This window comes from Mustela nivalis, assembly GCF_964662115.1.
Source record: "Mustela nivalis genome assembly, chromosome: 10".
Classification (NCBI taxonomy): domain Eukaryota; kingdom Metazoa; phylum Chordata; class Mammalia; order Carnivora; family Mustelidae; genus Mustela; species Mustela nivalis.
The window spans coordinates 68821931-68845637 of record NC_139029.1 but is presented as its reverse complement, the minus strand read 5'-3'; the positions used below and the strand labels follow the sequence as shown (position 1 = coordinate 68845637).

Below are 23707 nucleotides of genomic sequence, written 5' to 3'. Positions count from 1 at the left end.
ATATGGTGGGAGATATGATGGTAAACAAGGCAAAGTCCTTGTTCCCATGTAGCTTATATTCTACTTAGGAGAACAGATGTTAAATAAACATGATTTAGGATAGTGAAATGTGATTTATGAAAACGAAAACCTGATGTAATAGAGAGTAACTTAAGAGAAAGAACATCTAAAAACTAGGTGGTCAGAGAAGGCCCTCTTGAAAATATAATACTTGAGGCTGAGATCTGAATTATGAAAAGAAAAAGAAAGCTATTTGAAAATCTTAAGGAAGTAATTTCCAGGCAAAGTGCAAAGAACATAAATCAGAAAGAAGTTTGTTGTATTTGGCGACCAAAGATTTTTGTGTTTGAAATGGAAAACTAAGAAGAAAAATAGCAACAGATAAAATCTGAGAAGGAGCCTGCCTATTCCTTATGCCCTCTATATCTCTGGCTTAACCACTACAAAGTCTCCTAATTAAAGCCTGCTAGTTACAATTCCTGCCTCTAGTCTTTGAGGGCTCTCATTGTGTCATCTTTTGCTCAAAAACTCCCAACACTTCAGAAACAAAATTCATTAATCTGGCTTTCAAGACTTTCAGCAAATCACTTCATAATTTATTCTCTACTATTCCGTTTTATACCATGTTCCAATAAAAAGGGCAACATTTACTCTTCCTTAATTGCTTGTTTTTCTACTTCTGTGCTCATTCTATTTTCTCTGCTTAGAAAGCTTTTCCCACCCAACAGTTTTGCTAGGTCAAATATTTATCTTTCAAGATCCAAACTGAATATAGTTCTTTTCTCAAAGTTCTCTATGTCCCCTCTTCTCCTGCTGGAAGTAATCCCTTTTTCTTCTGAATATACAAAATACACTATTTTAATTATGTGTTTTCTCTGCACACTACAGTGAATACTCTTTAAGGGCTGGATCCATAGCCAGTTGTTTTTTTTTTTTTCATTTTGTTTCTAGAAAAACACCAATAAATATTTGTTACAAAATAATAAAATATTAGAAGGATTTCAGAAGTTGATTTAAATTATCTTTATTTAGGTCTCTTTCAACCCAGGATTCTGCAATTATAATTTGTATTTTAGATATTATGAAAAAGAACAAAAAGGAGAATTGTTTTTTCTTCCTTGAGAAAAACTTAAAGGTAGATATTTAACCATACTGAACAGACTTCAAATGACAAAAACTTCATATCTAGCTGCTGATCCTGAGAATTCCATACAGCAAATTCCTTTACAGTACTACTTTGATGGAAAATGCTTTTTTCCTCCACTATCGTTATTTAATTTGTCCAAAAAACACTGAAATACCTCTAATTTAATTTTAGGCACTGGTTATAAATACAATAGTGAATTAAATAAAGTCCCTGCTCACAGGGAGTTATAGTCTAATGGCAGAATCAGATGTTAAATATAAACAATCACATAAATACATACTAATGACATAATATGTTAACTAGAGGGGAATAGGAATATACTGCATTTTTAATATAGAAAGTCTTTTTGATTAAAGAAATAAACCTTATGTAGTTAAGAGAAACCAGCAACTTGGAGATCTGATGGCTTGCTAGATTAAGAATTTCAAGTAGGAAAACTCTTAGAAAATCCCACCATTAGGGGCACCTGGGTGGCTCAGTGGGTTAAGCCTCTGCCTTCAGCTCAGGTCATGATCTCAGGGTCCTGAGATAGAGACCCACATCTGGGCTCTCTGCTCAGTAGGGAGCCTGCTTCCCCCACTCTCTCTGCCTACTTTTGATCTCTCTGTCAAATAAATAAATAAAATCTTAAAAAAGAAAAGAAAAGAAAAGAAAATCCTGCCATTAAACCACAGAAACTATAAACAGGAGTGTTCAACAGATAATAGTAGCTGAAACAAACAAACAAAATTGTTGGGGTCCTATAATTTCACATCAAATAGGGCTAGCTGTGGCCCAAACAATGAAGCCCATTTTTGTCCAGAACACAAGTACTTACTTAAATGTTTTAGGGGACACCTGGGTGGCTAAGTTGGTTGAGCAGCTGACTCTTGAGCCTATGACAGGCTTGCATTGAATGTAAAGCCTGCTTAAGAGTCTCTCTCTCTCCCTCTGCCTCCCACCAGCTCATGCACACACATGCACATACTCTCTCTCCATTAAAAAAAAAAAAACTTTAAACACTCATTTAAATCTAAAAATACACATTATTTATATAATAACATTTTCAGTTTGTCTTCCTTTTCTTCCCAAGGAAAGCATAGCCCAAAATATCCCCCATCATTTTAGTGCCCAGTAATATGCCAATAAGTCCCATTTTTTCTTGATGATCTGTGTTTTTAGTGATTTTTCATTTTGTTATGATTGATATTACTTATCCCATTTGTTAAGTTATGCTTCCTTTAATCAAAAGGAAAAACAACTTTTTAAAAAGATTTTATTTATTTATTTGACAGAGAAAGAAAGATAGGCAGAGAGGCAGAGAGATGGTGGGGGCGGAGCGGGGGAAGCAGGCACCCCGGTGAGCAGAGAGCCTGATGCGGGGCTCCTTCCCAAGACCCTTAGACAATGACCTGAGCCGAAGGTAGACTGAGCCACCCAGGCACCCCCAAATGGAATAAAATTAAGAAGACTTACCACAGCTAGATTATTTCCAATGCATTTCAGAAATAAAAATTTTTCTGCAACAGCATCTTCGCCAAGGAACTCACCAAGTCGTTCTCTCAGGGCTTGTAAAGTTAGGTGAGGAGATACTCTGAAATATCATGACATTGCCTTATAATGGAAAATGAAACAGGTTTCAGCTATACTACAAATTCTATAACGTTAGCTATCTCAAACATAAATACTAATTTAATGTATCATATATAGCTCAATTTATTTTTACATTGTCTGGCACTTTATAGAACTTCAGGAAATTTAAAAAAATAAAATGATTATACAAATAAATACTGTTTATAAAAGTCTTTCTGTACTGAAAAGGAAAATGGTTATCTACTTTTCTCATCTGCCTCCAGACTGTATTATTAAAAAAAGAAAACTCTGCTATGTAATTTATATACTTTAATACATAAAGAATGATTAAGCCACAAATATTTATTTTGGAAGCTTGACAGAATGATCCAGTGCTTAAAAATTTCTTTGATAATCAAATACTGTCGGACTCCATGTCTTTGTTCATTAAGAATATTTCACTCCTCAACATCTAAAATTTAAAGCCATCATTTATGCTACTGTTTTGGGTTTTTGTTTTTCTAGGATTTTATGGGAAACATTATATAATTAATTAATTCAACCACAAAATATTTATTGAGCCCCCACTATATATCAGGCATTGCTCTAAAGGATGCAATCAACAAAAGAGACAAAAATCTCTGCCCTTACAGACTTTATAAATCTAATGGTGGGAAAGAAAATTAGACAAACAAACAAAATATAATTCATAAGACACTGCTAAGTACTATGAAGAAAAATAAAGCAGGGAAGGGAGGGTAGCTATAATTTTAAATATAGTGATTAGAGAGGATCTAAACAAAAAAGTAATATTAAAGTAAAGAGTTAAAGAAGAGATAGGATATATTAGGGCAGAAGCAGCATTCTAGACTAACAGAACAGCAAGTAGACACGGATCCTGAGGTAGATTCATGTCTGATGTGTTCCAGAACAAAAACGACACTAGTATTCTTGAAGTGATGGGGAAGATAAGGAATAATGCCATGTGTGCTTTCTATGTGTACATATACTTACATGTACATATATGTAAGTTTACATACACATATAGTCTCTTTCTATTTTGAAACAGTTCAGTAAAAAAGTCATTGTGGATATACTGATCTAACCACTATTCAGAGATCTTCAACAGGTTTCCAATTTCAGATAATTTCTCTCTTAATTCTCTCATTCTCTTCGTGTGTAATGATAGTAATATACCTGTTATACCCTTTTATCTGGGTGGCAGTGGCACCTATGGCACATATGTTAACTAAGTAACATATGTTTCTAAAATACTTATTAACTGTTATATAACATTATTTATTGATAGTATTAAGTTAGAAACTGGATCCATCATACGGACCAGAGTGTCTCACTTATAATGTAAATTTCCAAAGAAACATTTTTCTCTGCAGAAAAAAAGACTGCTTTTTCAGGCATTATAACATGACCACAAAATACTTGCCTTATAAATCCAGCTGAAATGAATTTGTTAACAACTTCTATTGAAATGGTATTTAGCTTATAGTTCCACGATCCTTCAGGGACATAAAAAACATGAAGTTCCACCAACTAAATAAATAAATTGAGAAGAACATCAGTTAAAATATTTTTAAAGTGAAAAAAATCAACCAATCTCCTCTAGAATTTTAAGCTTAATAAACGTAATTGAAATAAACATGGAATACATGTATTTTTCTGAGCAGACACAGAAAACAAAGTGAAGAGCCAAAATTTTGGTTAGTTGGCTACTTGGCACTTGGAGCACATCTCCTTAGAAACAATGTCACAGATGTGGTCCTAGGGTACCCTAACATCTCTGACACAGGTTTCTTTCTGCAGCTTGGAATAAGAGTACCAGCCCACCAAGATCAGTTTTCTGGTTACCAACCTTTTCCTCTCCCCTGATCCCTACCTACTCAGTTCTGTTGGGGTAATTTTGTGGAATCCTTATACTTTACATATTGTCTCCCTAACAGAGTTGTGATGATTGCTAGTTCTCAGCAACTGCAAACGTGTGAATACTGTGGTTAAGGAAATATTCTGTTTCCCAGAATTCTAGGAAGAACCTATTCCTGATGGTGATAGGGAAGGAAATGGTTGTTCTTACATAGGTCATGTCTGTCAGCTTAGCTTGCCTGTGCTTATAAATACAACTTTCTTTTCTATTAATGTTTTGTTAAACCTCAATTAGAATACTTTGTTTAGAAGAATATTTAGATTACTACAACAGAAACAGGACAATTATAGCAAATATTCCAATCTTTTAGTCTAAGGAAGTTATTCATTGCATATTAAAATTTAAATGATTATACTCTACAATATTAAATATCTGAGAAAAACTTTAAATAGTTGAATATAACCAATTATTAAAATTAGAAATTTTTATATTGAACTGAATGTTTTGCTCGTTTTTATAGACCAAGTAAATTATTTCTATACATTTGATATATGTATATATCTGATGTCAGGCTTGCCACATGCTGTATTTTGAACACCAGAGCATTTAAAAAATAATTCCCCAGCTACACTATACTATTCATAGCTAACACTATACTATACTATTAATACTATAATATTTAATAGCTACATAATATTTGCAAAACCTTCAGAAGACTTAAATATGACTTTATCTTTTATATAAATGCATTAATATTTTCTAGGAAAAAAATTTATTAAACATTTTACTCTATTTTTGTATAAACCAAGTAAATTCTGTCAATAGTTTTATAATAATTCATGAACTATAATTCAAAGTGTTTGTACAGATTTAATTCCATAACTGAATGAGTAGGCAATACAGAGAAAATATACATAATAAAACATTTCTTTAACAAAATTTATAGTGAATTTGTGTTTATTCATTCCCTCAGTAAATATTTACTGAATGTCTATCATGTGCCAGCACTGGTCTAGGCATTAGGAATACATAGTCAATAAGACAAAGATCCTTGCCTACGTATAGTTTTACATTCTAATGGTATCAGGGCAAGAAGAAGGGTGAAACAAGTGAAGCACTCACCTCAGGTACAAAATTTAAGGCTATGCCAAAACCTCAGTAATCAAGACAAATAACATTAAAAAAAAAAACTACTCAGTGCAAAAAAGTTCACGATAAACAAAATCTCAAAAATTTAAATAATGACAGAATTTACTACTAGTAGTAAAGCCTGAGGAAAAAGGAAAAAAATATGAACTTCATTACATGTTTCTTTGAAAATATATATTTCTTGATGGTCAACTGTTTTCAGAATAACCTAGTAGTTGAAAAAAATACTGAAAACTTCAAAAGGATGTATTAAAATTCAAAACATTATTTTAAGGTCAAATATTCTCTTTATGTCAAATCATGAATTTGTTATAATTTTACTTTCCTGGCTTTCATGGAAGTTCATCAGTAATATTTTTATCAAAACTATTAGCCATTTAGGAATTTTTATGGTCAGGCTGCCTACACTCTAGTCTCTGTACCTGGGTTTCCTCTCTGCAAGCAGAAGAGCCTACACGACCCTACTCGGCTTCCCTGGGGGTTTATAGAATAAATAGGATAATGCATGTTTACGTAGGGTTATAATTGCCCTTATGACACAAACTCGTGTATTGGGCAGCAAAGTGAATGGTGAATTTTGCCAAAGTAAATTTTCCAATAAAAGAGGCTTTTAAAGTAAAAAACAAACAAACAAAAAAACTATTAGCCATTTAAAAATATACTAAAATATATGTTTATGGGCACATATTTTGCCTTTTGCTTCAGGCTCCAATATGGGTAGGCATGGCACTATCAGATTCTATTTCCATTTAAAATGTTGCTATTATGGATTTCTTGCATCAGTTTTTCATTTAAAAAATCTTTTATTGAATTATTTATCTTAATTATGAAGGGTTTTTTTGGTGTGTGCCCTTAAATTTTATACCCAAGGCAAGTGACTTATTTGCCTCAGACTAGTCCCAGACCTGTGAAGGGCACAAACAATAAACGATAAATATAAAACACTGATAAGTTATACAGTATATGAGAAAGGGGTAAGTACTAGGGAAAAGGATAAGAGCAGAGTAAGGAAAATTGGATGCTAAAAGGGGAAGTAGGTTTCAGTTTTAAATAGCCTGGGTAGGTCTTATGGAAAAGGTAAGATTTAAGACTGCAGGGGAAGAAACAATTAGCCAAGTGCTGATGTAGAGGGAGAGTTCCAAGAAGACCTAAAGCAAAGGTCTTTTTTTTTTTTTTAATATTTTATTTATTTGATAGTGAGGGGGTGACGAGAAGTCGGGGTGGGGAGGGAGCACGAGCAGGGGTAGGGGCAGAGGAAGAAGCACACTCCCTGCTGAGTTGGTTCCCAGGGTCCTGGGCTGATGGTAGACGCTTAACCAACTGAGCCACCCAGGCACCCCTAAAATGAGAGAGTGCTAGTATGATTGAAGCAGAGAACAGTAAGAGATAAAATAATAAAAATGAGGAGCACAAGGAACAAAATAAATAAGGTTTTTCAGGCCACCAAAAGATCTTATTTTCAGAAAATGGGACGCCAATACAGGGTTTTAATAGAAGGACATCTGACATTCATTTTATAATTTTAATATGAAAAATTCTAAACATACATACAAATAAAGGAATAAAACTCTGAATACCCAAATACCTACTAAGTAGATTCAAAAGTTAACATCATACCACATTTACTTTCCCTCTCTTTCTCTTAAAGGCAGACTGCCACATGCAGGCCTTATTTGGATGTGTTTGAAGTGTGGGAAGCTTGACTACCCTAACTTCTCCCTACATATGGACCTTGAGAGCTTGTTTGGAGGTTCTAGCAGGCAAGCGCAGCTGCTCCTATGCCCTTGACTGAAGAATGATCCATCTTTATTGGGGAAGGTCCTCCTCTTAACACAGCATGCAGCTTTGGAAGGGATGAACATGGAGCTGTGAGGGAGGAAGAGGACACCCCCCTCAGCCAGCCAAATCAGCCAAATCAACCCTGGTGATCAATGGGCTGACAGATGTCACAGATTCTCTCAGATCCTCTATCCCATTCTTGATAAACCATTCAAAGTAAATCAGATGTCATGAAAATATAATCCTAAGTACTTTGGCAGCCATTGCTTAAAAATAAAGATTTGTCCAAAATAATCACAGTACGATTTTCACATTTAAGAAAATTAACAATCCTTTAATGTAAAATAATATCCATTCCATATTCAAATTTCCTCAAATGTCCGTTTTTCCTCAATGTTTTTTCATTAATTTTTTATTTTTTATTAACATATATTTTTATCCCCAGGGGTACAGGTCTGTGAATCACCAGGTTTACACACTTCACAGCACTCACCCAAGCACATACCCTCCCCAATGTCCATAATCCCACCCCCTTCTCCCAAACCCCCTCCCCCCAGCAACCCTCAGTTTGTTTTGTGAGATTAAGAGTCACTTATGGTTTGTCTCCCTCCCAATCCCATCTTGTTTCATTGATTCTTCTCGTACCCACTTAAGCCCCCATGTTGCATCACCACTTCCTCATATCAGGGAGATCATATGATAGTTGTCTTTCTCTGCTTGACTTATTTCGCTAAGCATGATACGCTCTAGTTCCATCCATGTTGTCGCAAATGGCAAGATTTCATTTCTTTTGATGGCTGCATAGTATTCCATTGTGTATATATACCACATCTTCTTGATCCATTCATCTGTTGATGGACATCTAGGTTCTTTCCATAGTTTGGCTATTGTGGACATTGCTGCTATAAACATTCGGGTGCACGTGCCCCTTTGGATCACTACGTTTGTATCAATAAAAGAAAGAACAAGAACCATATGATACTCTCAATAGATGCTGAAAAAGCATTTGACAAAGTACAGCATCCCTTCCTGATCAAAACTCTTCAAAGTGTAGGGATAGAGGGCACATACCTCAATATCATCAAAGCCATCTATGAAAAACCCACCGCAAATATCATTCTCAATGGAGAAAAACTGAAAGCTTTTCCGCTAAGGTCAGGAACACGGCAGGGATGTCCATTATCACCACTGCTATTCAACATAGTACTAGAGGTCCTAGCCTCAGCAATCAGACAACAAAAGGAAATTAAAGGCATCCATATCGGCAAAGAAGAAGTCAAATTATCACTCTTCGCAGATGATATGATACTATATGTGGAAAACCCAAAAGACTCCACTCCAAAACTGCTAGAACTTATACAGAAATTCAGTAAAGTGTCAGGATATAAAATCAATGCACAGAAATCAGTTGCATTTCTCTACACCAACAGCAAGACAGAAGAAAGAGAAATTAAGGAGTCAATCCCATTTACAATTGCATCCAAAACCATAAGATACCTAGGAATAAACCTAACCAAAGAGACACAGAATCTATACTCAGAAAACTATAAAGTACTCATGAAAGAAACTGAGGAAAACACAAAGAAATGGAAAAATGTTCCATGCTCCTGGATTGGAAGAATAAATATTGTGAAAATGTCTATGCTACCTAAAGCAATCTACACATTTAACGCAATTCCTATCAAAGTACCATCCATCTTTTTCAAAGAAATGGAACAAATAATGCTAAAATTTATATGGAACCAGAAAAGACCTCGAATAGCCAAAGGGATATTGAAAAAGAAAGCCAACGTTGGTGGCATCACAATTCCGGACTTCAAGCTCTATTACAAAGCTGTCATCATCAAGACAGCATGGTACTGGCACAAAAACAGACACATAAATCAATGGAACAGAATAGAGAGCCCAGAAATAGACCCTCAACTCTACAGTAAACTAATCTTCGACAAAGCAGGAAAGAATGTCCAATGGAAAAAAGACAGGCTCTTCAATAAATGGTGCTGGGAAAATTGGACAGCCACATGCAGAAAAATGAAATTGGACCATTTCCTTACACCACACACAAAAATAGACTCAAAATGGATGAAGGACCTCAATGTGCGAAAGGAATCCATCCAAATCCTTGAGGAGAACACAGGCAGCAACCTCTTCGACCTCTGCCGCAGCAACATCTTCCTTGGAACAACGCAAAAGGCAAGGGAAGCAAGGGCAAAAATGAACTATTGGGACTTCATCAAAATCAAAAGCTTTTGCACAGCAAAGGAAACAGTTAACAAATCAAAAGACAACTGACAGAATGGGAGAAGATATTTGCAAACGACATATCAGATAAAGGACTAGTGTCCAGAATCTATAAAGAACTTAGCAAACTCAACACCCAAAGAACAAATAATCCAATCAAGAAATGGGCAGAGGACATGAGCAGACATTTCTGCAAAGAAGACATCCAGATGGCCAACAGACACATGAAAAAGTGCTCCATATCACTCGGCATCAGGGAAATACAAATCAAAACCACAATGCGATATCACCTCACACCAGTCAGAATGGCTAAAATCAACAAGTCAGGAAATGACAGATGCTGGCGAGGATGCGGAGAAAGGGGAACCCTCCTACACTGTTGGTGGGAATGCAAGCTGGTGCAGCCACTCTGGAAAACAGCATGGAGGTTCCTCAAAATGTTGAAAATAGAACTGCCCTATGACCCAGCAATTGCACTATTGGGTATTTATCCTCAATGTTTTTTCAATCTAGAATCCAATCAAAGATATCTTTGCATTGGGTTTGTCACATACTTCAATAACTTAATCCGCAAGTTCTTCCAGACCTATATTCTTTTTCCCCCTTTTCATGGCATTAACTTTTTGAAGAGACTGGGCCAGTCTCTTTAAGACTTTTAATAAAGTCTTTAAGATTTTTAATAAAATCTTTAAGATTTTATTTATTTATTTGACAGACAGAAATCACAAGTAGGCAGCGAGGCAGCAGAGAGAGAGAGAGGAGAAAGCAGGCTCCCCACTAGGCAGAGAGCCCGATGCGGGGCTCCATCCCAGGACCTGAGATCATGACCTGAGCCGAAGGCAGAGGCTTAACCCACTGAGCCACCAAGGCGCCCCTGGGCCAGTTATTTTAAAGAATGTTTTGCATTCTGAATTTACCTTATAATCTCAAGATGGCATTTAACTTAATTCTCCAGTTTTTTTTAAACATAGTATAATTTTTAAAATCATTTTTTAAGTCATGAAAAGTGTATTCTTTAATCCCCATCCCCTATTTTCCTCATTCCCCCAAGACCCCTCCCCTCTGATAACCATCAGTTTGTTTTCTACAGTTAAGAGTCCGTTTCTTGGTTTGTCTCTCTCCCCTTTTCTTTTCTCATTTACTTTGTTTCTTAAATTCCACATGAATAGGATCATATACTATTTGCCTTTCTCTGACTGACTTTGCTGAGCATTATACTCTCTAGCTCTAACCATGTTGTTGCAAATGGCAAGATTTAATTCCTTTTTATGGTTGAATAATATTCTGTTGTATATAAAGATATATAAAAACTTCTTTATCCAGTCACCTACCAATGGACACCTGAGCTGCTTACATAGATTGGCTACTATAAATAATGCTGTAATAAACATAGGGGGTGCATGTACTCCTTTGATTCTTTGGTAAATACTCAGTATTTTGTATTCTTTGGGTACTCAGTAGTGTGATTACTGAAGGGTAATTCTATTTTTAATTTTTTTAGGAATCCCCATACTGTTTTCCATAGTACCAGTTTGCAGTCACACCAACAGTGCAAGAAGATTCCTTTTTCTCCATTATTCTCTTCAATGCTTGTTATTTTTTACTTTAGCCATACTGACAGATATGAGGTGATATTGTGGTTTTGATTTGCATTTCCTTGATGATGAGTGACGTTGAGCATCTTTTCATGTGTCTGTTGGCCATTTGGATATCTTTGGAGAAATGTCTGTTCATGTCTTCTGCCCATTTTTCATTAGATTGTTTTTTGGGTATTGAGTTGTATTAGTTTGTTATATACTTTGGACACTAATCCTTTACCAGACATCATCTGCAAATATCTTTTCCCATTCCTTAGGTTGCCTTTTAGTTTTGTCAATTATTTCCTTTACAGTACAGAAGCCTTTTATTTTGATGTACTCCCAGTTGCTCAGTTTGTTTTTGCTTTTATTTCCCTTGCCTCAGGAGACATATCTAGGAAAATGTTGCTATGACTGATGTCAGAGAAATTACTCTCTTCTAGGATTTTTATGGTTTCAGGTCTTGAATTTAGGTCTTTAATCCATTTTGAGTTTATTTCTGTGTATACTGAAAGAAAGTGGCCCAGTTTCATTCTTTTGCATGTGGCTGTCCAGTTTTCCTAACACCATTTGTTGAAGAAACTGTGTTTTCCCCATTGTATATTCATTCCTTCTTTGTTGAAGATTAATTGACCATATAATTATGGGTTTACTTCTGGGGTTTTCTGTTCTATTCCATTGATCTATGTGTCTATTTTTGTCAGTACCATACTGTTCTAATTGCTACTGCCTTGACAAATGACTTGAAATCTGGAATTGTGATTCCTCTAGTTTTGTTTTTATTTTTCAAGATTGCCTTTGCTAGTCGGTCTTTTGTGGTTCCATACAAATTTTAGGATTGTTTGCTCTAGTTCTGTGAAAAATGCTATTGGTATTTTGATAGGGATTGCACTAAATCTGTAGTTTGCTTTGGGTAGTATAAACATTTTAATATTTGCTCTTCTAACCCATGAGCATGGAATGGTTTTGCGTTGTCTTGAATTTCTTTCATCAGAGTTTAACGGTTTTCAGAGTATAGGTCTTTCACCTCCTTAAGTTTATTCCTAGGTATTTCATTGTTTTTTGGTGCAACTGTAAATGGGATTATTTTCTTAATTTCACTTTCTGCTGCTTCATTATTATTTTATAGGAATGCAACAGATTTCTACACATTGATTTTGTATTCCATGAATACTGAATTCATTTATGAGTTCTAGTAGCTTTTTGGCAAAGTCTTTAGGGATTTCTATATATAATATGTCATCTGCAATTAGTGAAAATTTTACTTCTTCCTTCCTTCTGCCAATTTGGATGTCTTTTATGTCTTTATGTTGTCCAATTGCTATGGCTAGGACTTCCAGTACCATGTTGAATAAAAGTGGTAAGAGTGGACATCCTTATTGTATTCCTGCCCCTGGAGGAAAAGTTATCATCACTGAGTATGATGTTGGCTGTGAGTTTCATACAAGGCCTTTGTAATGGTGAGGTATGTTTCCTCTAGGTTTACTTTGCAGAGTTTTTATCATGAATGCTTTGTTGAAAGCTTTTTCTGCATCTATTGAAATGATCATGGGTTTTTTAGCCTTTATCTTATTGATATTACATATCACATTTATGGTTTTGTGAATATTAAATTATCCTTACATCCCAGGAATAAATCCCACTTGATTGTGGTGTATGATTTTTTTAATGTATTGTTGGATTTGGTTTGCTAATACTTTGTTAAGGATTTTGCATCTATATTCATGAGAGATTAGCCTGTCGTTCCTCTTCTTCTTCTTCTTTTTTTTTTTTAAACAGTGTCTTTATCTGCTTTGGTATCAGGTTGATGATACTGGCTTCATAAACTGGATTAGAAGTTTTCCTTCCTCTTGTATTTTTTGGAGTAGTTTGAAAAGAATAGGTATTAACTCTTCAAATGTTTGGTGGAATTTGCTTGTGAAGCCATCTAGTCCTGGACTTTTGTTTTTTGAGAGTTTTTGGATTACTGATTCAATTTCATTGCTTGTAATTGGTCTGGTCAAATTTCCTATTTCTTCTTGCTTTAGTTTTGGTAGGTCATATGTTTCTAGAAATTTATCCATATCTTTTCACTCGTCCAATTTGTAGGCATATATGTTTTCATAATATTATATTACAATTGTATTTCTGTAGTGTTATCTTTCCTTTTGCATTAGTGATTTCGTTTATTTGGGTCCTTTTTTAAAATGAATCTTTCTAGAGGTTTATCAATTTGGTTGATTTGGTTTCATTGGTCTATTTTTTTTTAACGTTATTCTTTATTTCTATTCTAAACTTTATTACTCCCTTCCTTTTGCTGGGTTTGTTTTTCTTTTTCTAGCTCCTTTAGGTGTAAGGTTAGGTTGTTTGAGATTTTTCTTGCTTCTTCGGGTGGGCCTGTATTGCTATAAACTATAAATATCCCTCTTAGGACTACTTTTGCTGCAGCCAAAGATTTCCGACCATTGTGTTTTCATTTTCATTTGTTTCCATGTAATTTTTTATTTCTTCTTTCATTCTGAGATCCCTATAATGCAAATGTTATTATGCTTGAGGGAGTCACTGAATTCCCTAAGAATATTCTCAATCTGCATATTTTTCCTTCCTCTACTTTTTTCAGCTTGGTTACTTTCCATTACTTGTCTTCCAGGTCATTAATTTGTTTCTCTGATTCATCTAGCCTGCTATTTATTCTATTAAATGTATTTTTAATTTCATTTACTGTGTACTTCATCTCTGATTAGTTTTTTTTTTTTTTTAATCTCTTTGTTAAGGGACTCACTGAGGTTCTCCACTCTTTTCTCAGTCTGGGAGTATGTTTATGATCCTTACTTTAAATTCTCTATCAGGCATATTACTTACAGGTTACATTGTAGTCTCTTCTAATGGTTTGGTCCTGTTCTCTCATTTGGGAGAAATTTCTCTGTCTCATTTAGTGTGTCTGTTTCTCTGTGTTATTTTCTGTGTCTGTTTCTCTATGTTAGGAAAGTCAGCTACTTCGCTTGCTTTTAACAATAACAGCCTTATGAAGAAGAGATCCTATAGTGTCCTGCAGTGCAGTGTCCCATTCCCCAGCACCTGGAGCTTCAGGGAGTGTGTCCTATGTGTGTTGCATGTGCTCAGCTGTTGTGTCAGTCATCTGCAAAGGCTCTCCTTGCCTACTGTATCATTTTGTCCCCAGCAGGAATGGGGTGCATTTTAACAAGGCATATGGTCATCTGCTTATGAAACAAGACCTGTTCCTGCTGCTGTCAGAAGTGAAGTCCTGAAAAATGCATGGATCAGCAGATTTGGTATTGGCAGGGTTTGCACCAATCTTCTGGGGGAGGAACCTGCAGCACTAGGACTGAAGCAAGTGGGACTGGGAAGGGCTGATATGCCAAAGCATGAGGGTAAGGGCTTGATGCAAGCAAGTCAGGTAACAAGTTTTGGTACCACACTGTTCTTACAAGTAGCCACTATTTATTCTGGGGGATGGGAGAGGTAAATGGCTCCTGCCAGATCCTTTGTTCCTAGAGGGGTCTCTGGTGATCCCTATGTCTCTGGGCTATGCTCCAAGATAAGCAGATCACTCTCCTTCTCTCAGCATTTTTCAAATTGCTGGTTCTACCTTGTGTCTGCATGCGCTGTTTTGTGAGCTCTTTATGGGCAGGGAGTCCACTTCCTACTGCCCTCCCTCCTCTCTCAGAGTAGAGCCTACTGATTTTTAAAATTCCAGGCTTTAAGCTGCACTGGTTGTTAGAACTCAAGAAATTCAGCTCCTCTTATTTACAAAGGCAAATATTAGAGGGCTTCATCTTCCCTATTTGTGGCCTCCATGGTGTAAAAATCTATTTTCTGTCCCTCTGCATACCATTGGTTCTCTGCCTATTTAAGATGGCCATGGTCCATTTTGCTCTCAGATTATGTCTTTGGCCTTCATAACTCCTTTGGTGTGGCTTCTTCCCTACCTTTAGTTGCAGAGTTTGTTCTGCCAGTCTTTTTCATGTCACTTTCTGGGTTATTTACATGGACATGAATATTATCTAGTTGTATCCATGGAATGAGGCAAGCTTAAGGTCCTCCTATTCTTCCATCTTCCCACCCAACCTCATTTCACAAGCATTTTTTAAATGAAGTCCTCTATGTCTTGTAAACAGTTAACTGTATAGCCTTCAACTGATGCAAATTAATCACCTGGGAGCAAGAATACTTTATAAATGGTACCCTGCCTTTCATACTGCTTCACACTAGGACATATATAATGTCCTAATTGCAAATTTTGCTTTATTTAATAACGATTAAAGGGATAACAGATTAGGTTGTAAGGGACAAGAAAATGGAACCTGTTATGAAGCTATCTGAATAATTAAAGTGGTCAGTTTTTTTAATATAATTTGAAGCTAAAGTAGTACTTTGGAAGTGAAGTTTGAAAAAGAATTACAACTCCAAGGCATTTAGCCTTAGATACTCAAAGGATGGATTTGCCATCACCTGAGGGGGAGAAAGTCAAATAGAACATGTTTAGGGGAGGGGGAAAAGATGCATAATTCAGTTTGAGACATGCTAATTTTAAGATGTCTACTGGCCATCTGAGTGGAGATGTCAAGTAGGCAGCTGAAAATACACATCTGCAGTTTGGGAAAGACTAGATTGGTGATATTAATTTGAGGATCCCTAGCATCAAGCTGGTATTTAAAGCTATCATATTGAATGAGATCATGAAAGAATGAGTACAGGTACAGAAGAGAACAAAGAGCTGGTCCCTGAAATTCTCCAATATTAGAGATCAAGAAGAAGAATAAAACCCAGGAAAGAAGACTGAAAATGAACAACAAGGGAAGTAGAAGGAAAACCAAGATATGTGTATGCTAAAAGTCAAGTGAAGGAATTATGTCAAAGAAAAGTGATGAATAGTGTCAACTGTTTGGCACAGATAGATGGGAATATACGGGATAAGAATTAAACAACATATTTAGTAATGCAGAAGTGAATTTAACAGGAGCAATTTTGGTGTAGTAGTGGAATGAAAGTGATTACAGATGGTTTAAAGATAAAATGGAGAAGGTATTGAGGGTATGAAAAGGCATGAAATAGTTGTCTAGAACAGTAGAAAATTGAGTTGAGTGGAAGACAGTCTGATTGCCTACCAGTAAAATGTTCTAGTTTAGATTCAGGTCTTGAAATTAAAGTGAGAATAGTCTTCATGTTGATATACTTTTTTCCAGCCATGTCCTATTGTAGGCATAAGTACAGTATAGGTAAAGAGTTCAATAAACCAGGGTTTTTGTTTTGGCAAGTAGTATGATAAAATGAGAGAGATGCAAAGGTCAAAAGTTTGAGCAAGAGAGTAATTAAGACTGCTCTATGGTCTATGGTATTTAAGCTATGGAGGGCATCACAAGGTGAAGAATTAAAAAAAAAAAAAAAAAAAGCAATAGGATCAATGCACTGGGGGTTCCAGTACAATAAGCTAGAGATAAATGAACTGTAATAAAATAACTATACTCAGACAATGAGATACATAGTGGAGTTAATATCTAAGACTTCATGTAATCCATATTTTTTCTTTCTTGGAACTCTTCAAAAGCAATGTTAAGCAAGTCTTATATTTTCATTTAAAAGATTTTCTTACCTCTGAGGAGGAAGGTCGGCTTGGACTGAGGGGCATATTCACCAGTGTCTGAATGGGGTAATTATCAGTTGGAATTCTGTGGGTTTTTTTATCTTTCTTCATTTAAGTAGTATTTATAAAGATTTTAACAGATTTTTGACTTCTTTAAGATAGCATTCCACTCATTTCTGGTCTTTGATTCATGTGAAAAGTGAAAAGAAAAACACAAAAGGCTTTAAAATTGACCAAAAGTGAAAACTTTAGGAATGTATACACTCTTATTATAGTAATTTAAAAAGACATATTATTAGTAAATAGGACTGGTAATGCAATAAAATAGTAATGCAATGAAATATATCCTATACAACTAAATAGAGAGCTGAATTATGATAGACTTATGATCAGATCATATATTACCATTCTAAACAATTCATTTTAGAATAGAAACAAATTAAAATACTATTTAGAATATATGAATTTAGAATACTATTCTAAACAATTAATTTTTAAGTTTAAAAATTAAAGTTAAATATATATAGTATTTTATATGAAGTAGAACTATGTTTCTGGAAGTGATGAGACTAAATTTGTACAAATGACTATAGAATGATGTGAAACCATTTTACCCCATCTATTTCTCCCTAGGCTTAGATGCCTCAATAGTAAATGTGATTATTCCAGATGAAAATGCCAGTCTTGAATTATTTTAAGCTATGTTTCTGTGTTGTTTCCTGTATTTTTCTCAGAGGATTTAGAGCAGTTTACAAGAATACCCAGTAAAATTTAAATTATAGGGGTGCCTGGGTGGTTCAGTGGGTTAAAGCCTCTGCCTTCCGTTCAGGCCCTGATCCCAGGGTCCTGGGATCAAGCCCCGCATCGCGCTCTCTGTTCAGTGAGGAGCCAGCTTCCTCCTCTCTCTCTCTGCCTGCCTCTCTGCCTACTTGTGATCTCTGTCTGTCAAATAAACTATTTTTTTAATTTTTTATTTCTTTTCAGCATAACAGTATTCATTGTTTTTGCACCCCTCCCAGTGCTCCATGCAATACGTGCTCTCCCTAATACCCACCACCTGGTTCCCCCAACCTCCCACCCCCTACCCCTTCAAAACCCTCAGGTTGTTTTTCAGAGTCCATAGTCTCTCGTGGTTCACCTCCCCTTCCAATTTCCCTCAACTCCCTTCTCCTCTCCATTTCCCCTTGTCCTCCATGTTATTTGTTATGCTCCACAAATAAGTGAAACCATATGATAATTGACTCTCTCTGCTTGACTTATTTCACTCAGCATAATCTCTTCCAGTCCCATCCATGTTGATACAAAAGTTGGGTATTCATCCTTTCTGATGGAGACATAATACTCCATAGTGTATACAGACCACATCTTCCTTATCCATTCATCCGTTGAAGGGCATCTTGGTTCTTTCCACAGTTTAGTGACCGTGGCTATTGCTGCTGTAAGCACTGGGGTACAGATGGCCCTTCTTTTCACTACATCTGTATCTTTGGGGTAAATACCCAGTAGTGCAATTGCAGGGTCATAGGGAAGCTCTATTTTTAATTTCTTGAGGAATCTCCACACTGTTCTCCAAAGTGGCTGCATCAACTTGCATTCCCACCAACAGTGTAAGAGGGTTCCCCTTTCTCCACATCCCTCTCCAACACATGTTGTTTCCTGTCTTGCTAATTTTGGCCATTTTAACTGGTGTAAGGTGGTATCTCAATGTGGTTTTAATTTGAATCTCCCTGATGGTTGATGATGATGAACATTTTTTCATGTGTCTGATGGCCATTTGTATGTCTTCATTGGAGAAGTGTCTGTTCATATCTTCTGCCCATTTTTTGATATGATTATCTGTTTTGTGTGTGTTGAGTTTGAGGAGTTCTTTATAAATCCTAGATATCAACCTTTTGCCTGTACTGTCATTTTCAAATATCTTCCCCCATTCCCTGGGTTGTCTCTTTGTTTTGTTGACTGTTTCCTTTGCTGTGCAGAAGCTTTTGATCTTGATGAAGTCCCAAAAGTTCATTTTCGCTTTTGTTTACTTTGCCTTTGGAGACATATCTTAAAAGAAGTTGCTGTGGCTGATATTGAAGAAGTTACTGCCTATGTTCTCCTCTAGGATTCTGATGGATTCCTGTCTCACGTTGAGGTCTTTTATCCATTTTGAGTTTATCTTTGTGTACGGTGTAAGAGAATGGTGGAGTTTCATTCTTCTACATATAGCTGTCCAGTTTTCCCAGCACCATTTATTGAAGAGACTGTCTTTTTCCCACTGTATATTTTTTCCTGTTTTGTCGAAGATTAATTGACCATAGAGTTGAGGGTCCATATCTGGGCTCTCTACTCTGTTCCACTGGTCTATGTGTCTGTTTTTATGCCAGTACCATGCTGTCTTGGTGATCACAGCTTTGTAGTAAAGCTTGAAATCAGGTAACATGATGCCACCAGTTTTATTTTTGTTTTTCTAACATTTCCTTAGCAATTCGGTGTCTCTTCTGATTCCATACAAATTTTAGGATTATTTGCTCCAGCTCTTTGAAAAATACCGGTGGAATTTTGATCAGAATGGCATTAAAATTATAGATTGCTCTAGGCAGTACAGACATTTTAACAATTTAGTATAGATTGTTCTAGGCAGTATAGACATTTTAACAATTTAAATATTTTTTTCAAATTTAAATTATATAAATATATAATAAGAATTTAAAAATAAGGTAGCTGAATTACTATAAAAAAAATAATCAAAGTTGGGTAAGCCTTAAGGATATAAAAAGATACCAATACCAAAACAGAAGTCTTTCCAAGATTTCAAAGCCATTGATCCACCTTGATTTATATTAAATTAGTGAGTAAATCAAACAAAATTTAAAATTTCTGTGATTTGGTACTGATTAAAGCTTTATGAAATCATACCAAAGATCACTAATTGTTCTAATGGTATCAAAATTTAAAAATTATACCCTGGGACAAAACATCTTTTATTATTTTAATTCTTTTTTGAGAGCAAGAGTGTGCACAAATTGGGAAGCGCAGGGAGAAAAGGAAACAGAAAATCTGTTTTTTTAAAAAAAATATTTTATTTATTTATTTGTCAGAGAGAGAGGGAGAGAGAGTGAACACAGGCGGACAGAATGGCAGACAGAGGCAGAGGGAGAAGCAGGCTCCCTGCCAAGCAAGGAGCCCGATGTGGGACTCAATCCCAGGACGCTGGGATCATGACCTGAGCCGAAGGCAGCGGCTTAACCCACTGAGCCACCCAGGCGTCCTGGAAACAGAGAATCTTAAGCAGGCTCCACCACTCAGCACACAGCCTGATGCGCAATCAGGCTCAATCTCACAACACTGGAATCACAACCTGAGCCGAAAGCACCTAGATACTTAATTGACTGAGCCACCCATGCACACCATAACATCTAGTTAGTTTCATACTTCAGACCTAAAGACATAAACAGACTAAAGTATAGGAATAGAAAAAGATATTCATGTAAATGGAAGTTAAAGAAAAAAAAAGCAGGGGTAGCAATACTTATATGAGACAAAATAGACTTTAAACAAAGACTGTAACAAGAGACAAAGAACATTATGTAATGATAAAGTAACCAATCCAAGGAAAGGATGTAAGAATTGTAAATATTTGTGTACCTAATATAGGAATACCTAAATACTTAAGAGAAATAGGAACAGACATGAAGGGAGAAATTAACAGTAATACAATTATTAGTAGGGGACTTTAACATCACACTTCAATGGATAGACCATTCCTTCCATCAAGAAGGAAACTGGCTTTGAGTGACATTATACCAGATGAACTTAACAGGTATAGAGAACACTCCATTCAAAAACAGAAGAATATACATTCTTTTCAAGTGCACATGGAACATTCTCTAGGATTGATCACTTTAGGCCACAAAACAAGCTTCAATAAATTTAAGAAGACTGACATAAAAATCAAGCATCTTTTCTGATCACAACAGTACGAAACTATAAATTACAAAATACATAAAAAATAAAAATACTGGGAAAAATACAATAATGTGGAGATTTGAAAACATGTTACTAAACAACCAGTATCCAATAAAGAAATCAAATAAGAAATCAAAAAACCAGGAGACAAATGAAAATGGAAATACAATGGATCAAAATTTTTGGGATGCAACAAATGCAGTTCTAAGAAGAAAGTTTACAGAGGTATAGGTCTTACACAAGAAATAAGAAAAATTTCAAACAACCTAATCTTATACCTAAAGGAAGTAAGGAAGAAAGGAAATCAAATCAGAGTGGAAATAAGTGAAATAGAGGCTAAAAAAAAAAATCAATGTAACTAAGAGTGGGTCCTTGAAAAGATAAACAAAATTAATGAACTGTTATCCAGATTCATCAAGAAAAAAGGCGAGAGGACTTAATAATATCAGAAATGAGATATATTTCTTCATCAGAGAAATACAAAGGATTATAAAAGACTACTATGAGAAATTATATGGCATCAAATTGGACAACCTAGAAGAAATAAATTCATAGAAACATAGAGTATGCCAAGATTGGATAAAAAAGAAAAACTCTGGACTGATTACTATTTATTTATTTATTCAATCAGTAATCAAAAAGGTCCTAACAAACAAGTTAGGACATCAGGTGGATTCACAGGTGAATTTACCAAACATTTAAAGAATAGTTAATACCTACTCTTCTCAAACTTTTCCAAATAGATAAGATGAAGGAAAACTTCCAAAAGCATTCGACCAGGCCAGCATTAACCTGATACCAAAATCAGACAAAGACAACACAAAAAAAGAAAAAACCACAGTCCTTTCTCTGATACATATAGATGCAAAAATCTTTTACAAGATGTTAGCAAACAAATTTCAACAATAAAAATTTAAAATTTAAAATAAAAAATTATTTACCACCATCAAGCAGGATTTATTCTAGGGATACAAGTGTGCTCCAATATGCACAAAGCAATCACCACAAGAAGTCACACTGAGAAAGCATAAAAACCATATGATCATTTTGATAGATGCAGAAAAGGCGTTTGAGAAAATATAACATCCATCCATGATAAAAACTCCCAATATTATACGTTTAGGGAGCTAACCTCAACATAATAAGGCCACATATGAAAAAGCCACAGCTAACATCATACGCAATGGTGAGAAACTTAGAGCTTTTCCTCTACTCTCAATTACAAGACAAGAATGCCCACTTTCATTGCTTTTATTCCACATAGCACTGGAAGTCCAGGCTGCAGTAATCAGAAAGAAAAAGAAATAAAATTCATCCAAACTGGTAAGGAAGAACTTAAACTGTTACTATATAGAGCTGACATGGTAATATACATAAAAAAAACCTTAAAGACTCCATTAAAAAACTGCTAGAACTGATAAATGAATTCAGTAAAGGTGCAGGATACAATATTAATAAACAAAATCCATTGTATTTATATACACTAATAATGAAGTAGCAGAAGAAGAGATTAAGAGAACAGTTCCATTCACAATTGCACCAAAAAGAATAAAATACCTAGAAATAAACTTAACCAGGAAATGAAAGACCCATACTCTGTAAACTATAAAACACTGATGAAAGACATGACATTGATAACACAAAGGGAAAGACATTGCATGCTCATGGAAGAATATATTATTATTAAAATGTCCATACTACCTACCCAAAACAATCTACAAATTCAATGCATTCCCTATCAAAACACCAACAAAAAGCTAGAACAAATAATACTGAAATTTGTAGGGAACCATAAGAGATCTGAAATAGCCAAAGCAATCTTGAGAGAAAAGAACAAAGCTGGAGGGATCACAACCACAGATTTCCAGATATTCTGCAAAGCTGTAGTAATCAAAATAGTATGGTATTGGCACAAAAAGAGACATAAAGATCAATGAAACAGAACAGAGAGTCCAGAAATAAAACCATGCTTATATGGTCAATTAATCTACAACAAAGGAGGCAAGCATATACAATGGGAGAAAAGATAGTCTCTTCAACAAATGGTGCTGAGAAAATGGGGCAGTTACCAAAAAAGAAAGAAAGAAAGAAAAAGAAACCAGACCACTGTCTCAACCCATACACAAAAATAAACTTAAAATATCAAAATATGAGATCTTAAGAAAACATAGGCAGTAATCTCTCTGACATCATCCTTAGCAACGTTCTTCTAAATATGGCTCCTCAAGTAAGGGAAATAAAAGGAAAAATAAGGGCGCCTGGGTGGCTCAGTGGGTTAAAGCTTCTGCCTTCAGCTCAGGTCATGATCTCAGGGTCCTGGGATCGAGCCCCGCATTGGTCTCTTCGCTCAGCGGGGAACCTGCTTCTTCCTCCCTCTCTGCCTACTTGTGATCTCTGTCTGTCAAATAAATAAATAAAATCTTAAAAAAAAAAAGAAAAGAAAAAAATAAACTATTAGGCTTACATCAAAATAAAAAGCTTTTGCACAGTGAAGGAAACCATCGACAAAAAGGCAATCTACTGAATGTGAGATTTTTGCAAATGATATATCTGATAAGAGGTTAATAGGCAAAATACATAAAGAACTTACACAACCTACACCAAAACCACAAGTAATCCAACTGAACAATGGGTAGAGGAGCTGAGTAGACGGGTTTTTCCAAAGAAGGCATATAAAGGCAGCAGACACATGAAAAAACACTCAACATCACTAATCAAGAAGGAAATGCAAATTGAAACCACAATGAGATACCACTTTACACGTGTCAGAATGATTGGAATCAAAGAGACAAGAAACAAGTGTCGGTGAGGATGTGAAGAAAAAGAATCCCCCATGCACTGGTGGTGGTAAG

At 35.5% G+C, this 23707-nt stretch overlaps 1 protein-coding gene across 7 annotated transcripts in view; it reads right to left on the bottom strand.

Annotated features, from left to right (window-relative positions):
* The window catches only part of SPATA1 (spermatogenesis associated 1), a 63879-nt gene that overhangs the window by 35482 nt on the left and 4690 nt on the right, over positions 1–23707 (bottom strand). For 4 of the 7 annotated variants that reach the window (XM_082688147.1, XM_082688144.1, XM_082688146.1 and 1 more), the window contains exons 3-4: positions 4143–4249; positions 2603–2720 (exon numbers count right to left, since the gene is read on the bottom strand). In XM_082688147.1, the coding sequence (XP_082544273.1) occupies positions 2603–2720; positions 4143–4249 (225 nt within the window). Of the gene's footprint in view, positions 1–2602; positions 2721–4142; positions 4250–16916; positions 17089–23707 lie in introns of all 7 variants that reach the window. The other 3 variants (XM_082688150.1, XM_082688148.1, XM_082688149.1) reach the window with 1 other exon arrangement.